The 8687-nt window shown below is 35.6% G+C and overlaps 1 protein-coding gene across 1 annotated transcript; it reads right to left on the bottom strand.

Moving 5' to 3' along the window:
* Positions 1 to 5116: 5116 nt before the first annotated feature.
* Positions 5117 to 8459, bottom strand: LOC130223476 (gastrula zinc finger protein XlCGF8.2DB-like). Its single transcript, XM_056456320.1, has one exon. The coding sequence runs from the start codon at positions 8457 to 8459 to the stop codon at positions 7833 to 7835; it is 627 nt and encodes a 208-aa protein (XP_056312295.1). The 3' UTR covers positions 5117 to 7832.
* Positions 8460 to 8687: the final 228 nt, after the last annotated feature.

Genomic DNA, 8687 nt, shown 5'->3' with positions numbered 1-8687 from the left:
ACCATCTTTGAAAGCATATTGATTTTCTTTAAAGTTAATCACCCTTCCTTCATCGCTGTGCATATCCAAATTATTTTCTATCATTTCTTTCCATTCTTTTGGTATATTGTTTTTCAAGTTATTCAATTGATTTTCAATAACTCCTTTAGTTTCGTTTTCATAGTTTTCTATTATTGCATCTTTTATGACTTGCACCTGTACATAACCAGGTATCACTTCATATAAGATATCTTTAATTTGCTTTATTCCTGCATAATACCATTTCTTATAAAAAATAGTGTAATTCCCTTTTTTAATGTAATCATTTAAAAACAGCGGTTGCTTTAAAATCTCTTCTTTACTAAAAGTACAATCAATATGCTTTCTAAAATCTCCCCATGTCTTGATAACTTCTTTATAGAATTCTGGAATCCCATTCATCATATTCTCTTTGGGCTTCATCCATAATATATATTCTTGCATTTCCCCACATTTATTTAAAAAATATGTCATCGCATCTTTCCATACGTGTTTTTCTTCTTTCCAGTATTTATTTACAGTTTTTATTCGTATGCTTTTCATTCTGATAAGTGGATCGATTAAACCTAACCCCCCTTCTTCTACTTTACCAATTATGGTATTATAAGCTATCTTGGAAGGTTTCCCGTCCCATATAAAATCTAATACGATAGCTTTTATCTTCTTATATACACTCATTGGCAAACTCACTGTACCTAAAACATACCACATTTTGATAAAAATAAGGAATTTAAAACTAAAACTTTCCCCTTTAAAAACAAACCTCTTAATTTCCAGAAATGTAATCTTTTTTCCATTCCTTTTAAAACTTCCTCCCACACTAAATTCCTTGTTTCATTTTCATTTTCACCAACCCTTATACCTAAAATCTTCATATTGGTTTTCTCCTCTTTAAATTGGATTTTTTCTGGTAAAACCTTTGTTTTTCCTATTCTCATGTATTTCGTTTTTTCCTTATTAATTTTTGCTCCTGTTCCTTTACAATATCTGTTTAAAATTTCTTCTACTTTTTCAATACTTTTAATATCTTTTACTATTAAAGTTGTATCATCAGCATATTGAAATATTTTTTGTTCTGACTCTGTTCCTTTTATACATAATCCTCGTATTTGCTTTTCATTATCAATTGCTAACCCCAGTGTTTCAGATACAAGTGTGTATAGTAGTGCTGACATTGGACATCCCTTGTCTTATCGATCTTGTTACTTTAAAATCTTTAGTTAAAAAAACATTTACTTTTATACAGCTTGTTATATCTGTATATAAACATTTTATCCATTGTAAATATCTTTTTCCAAAACCAAATCTCTCCATTACATTCATCATATATTTGTGTTCCACTCTATCAAAAGCTTTTTCCAAATCTACACTAATTATATATCCTGTTGCTTTTTCCTCTCTCATATACCAGATTATGTCTCTTATATTGTTTATGACATCCGTTATGTCTCTTTTAGAACCGCATATGCTTGATTTGTTTGGATTATGTTTGGTACAACTACTTTCAATCTGTTAGCTAAGACTTTCGCTAAAATTTTATAGTCTGTGTTCAGCATACTTAAGGGTCTATAATTTTTTAAGTCTTCCTTGTCTCCATTTTGTTTATAAATCATTTTAACCATTCCTTTTTTCATACTATTAGTCAACTCCCCTTTTTCATAAATATCACTGTATATTATATTTAAAATAGGACTTAAAACATTTTTAAAAACTTTATGGACTTTGGACTTTTCCCATTTCTCAACTGATCAATAGCTGTTTCTATTTCTAAATCTGTTATCTCACTCTCGCACATTTCCTCGTCCTCTTTATTTAATTTTACTGTTATTTTTTCTAATAAGAAATTTTCATCATTTAAAACTACTCCATTTTCTGTAAATAATTCCTTATAAAATCGTCTAGTTTCCTTTAAAATTCCATCTTTGTCCTCTACAGTTTTCCCATCTTGTGTTTTTATACATTTGATTATAGCTGCTCTCTGTCTTGTTTTTTCTAATTCATAAAAGTATTTTGTACTTCTTTCTCCTTCTACAATGTCTTCAGCTCTGCTTCTAATAATTACTCCCTTACACTTTTCTTCTTCGATTTTCTTCAGCTTTTCCTGTAATTCTATTATTTTGTCAACATTAATCCCATTTACTTTACTCATTTCTTCATCCCATTCTTTTCTAATTTGATTTTCCTTGAATTTCTTTGCCTTTTGTCTTTTTTCTGATATATTTATTGAGTATTCTTTTATTCTATTTTTCAGATTATCCCACCATAAACTTGTTTCTGTTTCAAACATTTCATCATTCACACTATTGATTATTATATTTTCTATTTCCATTTTATACATTTCTATTTTGAACAACTCAGTGTTGAGTATCCACACTCCTGCTCCTTTTTCAATCTCATTAAAATTCATCGTTATCCATATAAAATCGTGATCACTCTCACTATAGGTTTTGTAGAAAACTTTGTTAACATATTGTACTTCTTTCTTCTTACATAAAAACAAGTCAATTCTACTTTGCTTTAAAATCCTATTTACAATTTGTCTTCTTGAATATTCTCTTTTCACACCATTTTGCTCTCTCCATACATCTACCAAATCACATTTCCTCATTAAATTCTGTAGTTCATTCCTTCCTCTGTCTGTTCTAAAATCCATTGAGTCATCTTTATCTATTCTTTGCACGGCAATATTAAAATCTCCTAAAATAAATTTGTTTTCATTCTTATCTATTAACTTATCTGTTTCCTTATAAAAGTTATATTTCTCCTTTTCCTCATTTGGTGCATGTATGTTGCATACTTTAAAACTTTTCCCACTATACATAACTTTTACAATTATAATTCTTCCATTTGTGTCTTTATAGTCTAATTCTACTTTTTCAAAAATCCCTCTTTTCTTTTCTATATCGCCATTACTAAATATTTCCCCATTCCACAATTTTCTCATTTCATTTTTAATCTCATCTTCCCACTTTGTCTCTTGTAAACATAATATATCACACTTTTTTGTCAAACACGTTAATCTTTCAAACTTTTCACATTTTGACAATCCTCTTACATTCAGTGATACCACACATACATTACTCATTAGGATAAATTATTGGATAAACCAATAACCACCATTCATTCTGAGTCACTGTCACTTAAACAAATGTTTCTTGCATCTCCTTTTTCAAATTTTTTCCTTTCCATTCTTTCTTTAATCTCTTCTCTTCTCATTTTCTGCCGTTGTAGAACCAAGTTCAATGTTTAAGCCACTTTTACATCTTGATTTTAAATCTTTTATCTTTTTACCTTTTTCTTTTTTTTTCCAGTCCATAATTCCCTCTTTCAAAATCCATTCCTCTTACCTCATTTAGTGCTCTTATTTCATTGTCCTCAGTCCTTTTCTTCTCCTGTCTCTCTTCATTGTTTAGTTCTATAGCGCCGTCATCATATTGTTCTTCATCAAAATGTCGATTATTTGGTTCTCCTTCCTCCTCGTTTGCTCCTTCTCCCAGTTCCATTCCTTTATCCTCTTCCTCATATCTGTCCTCTTCTGTATTGCTTTCTTCTCCAGTTTTGTCCTCCTTTCTTACTGTTGTCGTATTGTCAAGTGACACTTGTATTTCCATCCTTTCCATTTCCTCCTCTTTTTCACAGTTACATCTTGTCCATGCCCTCTCGCAGCCCTGGCACTGCAGAACTTTGCAGTCCCGCACATAATGCCCCTGCTGAAGACATCTTCTGCATGCGAAATTTGGGCAGTCTTTCTTCTCATGCTCTGTACTGGAGCAAAGTCTGCACATTTTCAGTTGATTATCGTGTATCACTCTGAAATATTGTATCCCTTCTTCTGTCACAAAGCCAACATTGTATGGTAAAGATTTAACTTCTTTGGGAAATTTTACATTTACAAAGTGTGTTCCGTCTGCCACCATTGTTCCCGGATGATATTTTCTTCTTATTGGAAGTATAGGAGTTACTCCCCAATTACTCAGTTTTTGTTGTATCTCCTCATCCTGTATGTAACTGGGCAAGTTCAGAAAAGATACCATTTATAGTTGAGTTTTCAATTTCTCTTACCATCATTGTTAGTGTGGCTTCTTTCTTATATTCTCTTTGATATCTTGCTTGCTTCTTTAGTTTGTTCAGCATTTGTTGTTTCTGACTTAAATCCTTCCTTTGTCCTTCAATATTCTTTTCGCTTTCAATACTTGCATTTGATTGTAGTTCTCCTTTCTTTTCTTGACCACCTCCTTTTCCTTCTTTTTTCTTTGAGACAACTGTTGCCCATGTCTCCTTGCTGTTTTCTCCATTATCTTCATTTAGAGTCCTTTCAATCCTGTTTGTAGCATTTCCTTGTTCCCTGTTCCTTTTTCCATTTTTGTCCTGTCCATTCTCTTTCTCCGTTGTGTCCATTTTGTTGTTTTCTAACCCCAAAACAGTGTTACTGTTTGGGGTAGTAAAAATAATCTTTAACTGAAAAAACAATTAAAGTAAACTTTGTAATACAAAAACTAAAAATAAAAAACAAAACTGCCAAAATGGAAGAGCCTCTCTCTTACTTCTGCCACCTCACACTTCATGCAGTGCAACAACTCTAACTTACACTAGAGGGCATTTCCAGGGTGGTATGGCCGTAAACGAGAGCAGCTGTCAAGAGTTGGCTATTTAAAAATAGGAGCAGCACCAGGAGCTGCGCGCAGCTTAGCTTGCATTGACACAGCACCAACAGAAACAACGCCCTTGTCCCCTCATTTGTTCACCTGTGTTTTTTTGTCCCACCCCTCCCAAATAAAATGAATGCGAGAAAAGATAGCAGCAGCAGAGCTGTGACACGGGGAAGTGTATTCGCTGCCAAATGAAGGAATTCACAAATCTTACAGCACCTGGTAATCCCAGGCGGTCTCCCATCCAAGTACTAAGCAGGGCCAACCCTGCTTTACTTCCGAGTACAGATGAAATCAGGCATGTCAAGACAAGGCAAGTTTATTTATATAGCACATTTCAAGTATAAGAGAAATAAAAACAAATAATAAAAATGGCAACAAAAAAACAGATAAAATGTGTTATAAAAGAATGAAAAAGAAGAGAATAGCATAATATGTGCTATCATACAACATAACAAGACATAATAGTTCGATCTGTCGGACGTAGCACAGTGCTCATTCAGTAAAGGCACAGCTAAACAGATGTGTTTTCAGTCTTGATTTGAATGTGTCTAAGTTGGAGCACATCTGATCATACTGGAAGCTGATTCCAGCAGTGAGGGGCGTAGTAGCTGAAAGCCGATTCACCCTGCTTTGACTGAACTCTTGGAATTTCTAGTTTATGTGATCCTAAAGATCTGAGGGATCTGTTAGGTTTGTATTCAGTGAGCATATCTGTAATGTATTTAGGTCCTATGTGATTAAGTGATTTATAGACCAGTAATCCTGGCTGCAGCGTTCTGGATAAGCTGTAACTGTCTGACTGTCTTTTTGGGAAGGCCCGTGAGGAGGCCGTTACAGTAATCCACCCTGCAGCTGATAAAAGCATGAACAAGTTTCTCCAAGTCTTCACTGGAAACAAAGCATCTGGTTGTTGCAATGTTTTTGAGATGATAGCATGCTGATTTACTGACTGCTTTGACAAGACTATTGAAACTCAGATCTGACTCCAGAGTCACTCCAAGATTCTTGACCTTATTTTTTGTTGTTTGACCCTAAGTGCCAAGGTACGCATGCACCTTAAGAACCTCATTTCTGTTCCCAAACGCAATCACTTCAGTTTTTGAAGAAGATTTTTATTTACTAAACCTATATGAAGACACATTTAATTGGGTGAGTGGAGGGGCCTACGAATCTGCCATTATATATCTTTGAAAACAGGTGATAGGTTAAGGCAAAGGGGTCATAAAAGAGCATGAGAGAGGACTTGGGGATGCACTGAGAACCATCTGTGTCGGAAAGGCATGAAATGTATACAACACATGTTGAAACTGTCATGTATATTTGAAAAGACACATACTGTATGAGGGAGAAGAGTCCAGTTTAGATGTTTAAAACATAGATACTAGTCATGATTACCAAATGTGAACTGTATGTGGAAAAACGGTGATGATTATATTAGTTCTGTAAATTATAAGGGCCAACAAGAAGAGGGGTCTTTAAATAGGGGTCGTAAAAGAGTAGGAGCTGGGAGAGGCCTGTTGAACCAGTAAACAGCTGTGAAAACACAAAGGTGGGAGGAAGCAAGGATAAAGGGGATAGCAAATTTGAGGGACATTGGATTTGTCCTGGGGAGAGACTGAGATGGGTCTGCTCCAGGCTGTCTCTGCTTTTTTGGGAAATATTCCAATAAAGTATATTCTTCTGATATTCATAACCCCAGTCTGAGCTTGATTCATTAAGAAAACAGCCAGAAACCACAACATTTTCTCTTTGTTTAACTGAAGAAAGTTTTGGCACATCCAATTGTTAATTTCATCAATGCATTGGCAGAGGGTGTCAAAGGGGCTGTAGTCATTAGGCAGTAGGCTAGGTCGATCTGAGTCTCATTAGCATAGCTGTGGTAGGAAATTTGGTTCTTTCTCATTATTTGGCTCAGAGGAAGCATATAAAGGTTGAACAGGAGAGGTGCCAAAATCGAGCCTTGTGGGACTCTGATGTTGATGTTGCCACTGATGTTGGGATGTTGTAAGTCTCTCTATCATTGCAAAGAGAGTACGAGAATTATTTAAGTTGCTGTTTATAAGGCTTGAAAAAAAAGTCTGCCTAGCAGTGTTTAGTTCCATATTAAAAGCATGAAGATATTATAATGGACTACTTGCTTAGTCTTCCACCCCATATGCTCAGCTTTTCTGCACTGTAATTTCATCATTCAAACTGCTGTTGAGTTTCTCCAAGGTGCTCTCTGTCTGCTAGTCATCTTCCTGACTTTAAAAGGAGCAATGTCATTTATGACATTCTTAACTTTAGAGTTAAACAAATCAAGGAGAGAATCAACAGAGTCTGCAGATATACTTGGTGCTAGCGATATGGCCTTCATAAACTGCTCACTAGTGTTCTCATTTATGCATCTCTTTCTGACAGAGACCTGTCTTTAATAGCTGGAGTGATCAATATATCAAAGAAAATACAGAAATGATCAGTGCAACATCCTTAACAACAGTCGATAAAATGCCTGTTGATCTAAAAGTAGATTAAAAGTGTGTCCATGATTGTGTGTGGGTCCTTGAACATGCCGAGTCAGGTCAAAAGTGTTAAAAACAGTCATCAGTTCTTTTGCAGCATTGATTGCTGAATTATCAATGTGAATATTAAAATCCCCAGCAATAGTAAAATAGTTGAATTCAGAGGTTACTATTGATAACAGCTCTGTAAAATCATCAATAAAAGTTGGAGAATATTTTGGAGGTCTGTAGATAATGATCCATGACCCTTTAGTGCCATGCTCAGATATTCAAAAGACAAATAGTCACCAAATGACACTTGTTTACACTCGTAGACATCTTTAAACAGGGCAGCGATGCCTCCACCTCTCCTATTGGCTCTGCAAACCCTCAAAAAGTCAAAGTTTAAAGGAGCTGTTTCATTCAGAACTGCTGCGCTACAACTGTCATCTAGCCATGAAGAATGTTCAGTGTGTCTCTTTGTAACCATTTTCAGGAGCCACTAAACTAGGTCAGAGGTCACAGAGACCTTAAGTGGAATTGAAAAGCTGAGGACTGGAAGCAACAGTTTCTATTGTTACTTTGCAATGCAGTGAACTGCGAAACTTGCATTTCCGGTCTGACGCATTCGCATGCGTATGAACGGAAGTCTATGGGGAGAAAAGTCCAGTGTGACCGCGGCTTAAGTGAAAGTAATTGGTTTCTCTCCAGTGTGGATCCTCATGTGTAGATTAAGGGATGATGATTGGCTGAAACTCTTCCCACACTGAGTGCATGTGAATGGTTTCTCTCCAGTGTGGATCCTCATGTGTTGATTAAGGGATGATGATTGGATAAAACACTTTCCACACTGAGTGCAAGTGAATGGTCTCTCTCCGGTGTGGATCCTCATGTGGTGATTAAGGTGTGATGAGCAGTTAAAACTCTTCCCACACTGAGTGCATGTGAACGGTTTCTCTCCAGTGTGGATCCTCATGTGTAGATTAAGGGATGATGAGCGGATAAAACTCTTCCCACACTGAGTGCATGTGAATGGCTTCTCTCCAGTGTGGATCATCATGTGTTCATTAAGGTGGGATAATTGGCTGAAACTCTTCCCACACTGAGTGCATGTGAATGGTTTCTCTCCAGTGTGGATCCTCATGTGTTGATTAAGGGATGATGATTGGTTGAAACTCTTCCCACACTGAGTGCATGTGAATGGTTTTTCTCCAGTGTGGATTTTCATGTGTTGATTAAGGTTTGATGATTTGTTGAAACTCTTCCCACACTGAATGCATGTGAATGGTTTCTCTCCAGTGTGGATCATCATGTGAATCCTAAGAATGCCGTTTCTTCCAAAACTCTTTCCACACTGAGTGCAGGTGAAATGATTCTTGTCTCTCCTTTTCAAAATACCATCAGACTGTGAATGAGCGTTTTCCTTAATTTTGACATGATGTTCCTCCTCTTTCCTTCCTCCATTCTCTTCAATTAGGTCTGAAATAAATAAATAAATAAAACATTAGTTTTCATTAAGTCTTAAAAACTCTCATCA

The sequence above is a fragment of the Danio aesculapii genome, chromosome 4, assembly GCF_903798145.1.
Source record: "Danio aesculapii chromosome 4, fDanAes4.1, whole genome shotgun sequence".
NCBI classification, from domain to species: Eukaryota; Metazoa; Chordata; class Actinopteri; order Cypriniformes; family Danionidae; genus Danio; species Danio aesculapii.
Note: the sequence above shows the minus strand (reverse complement) of the source record. Positions and strands in the feature narration are given on the sequence as shown.

Bases quoted from the DNA above. Each gene is read 5' to 3' on its own strand.
- LOC130223476 (XM_056456320.1), bottom strand. From the start codon at position 8,459: ATGATCCACACTGGAGAGAAACCATTCACATGCATTCAGTGTGGGAAG.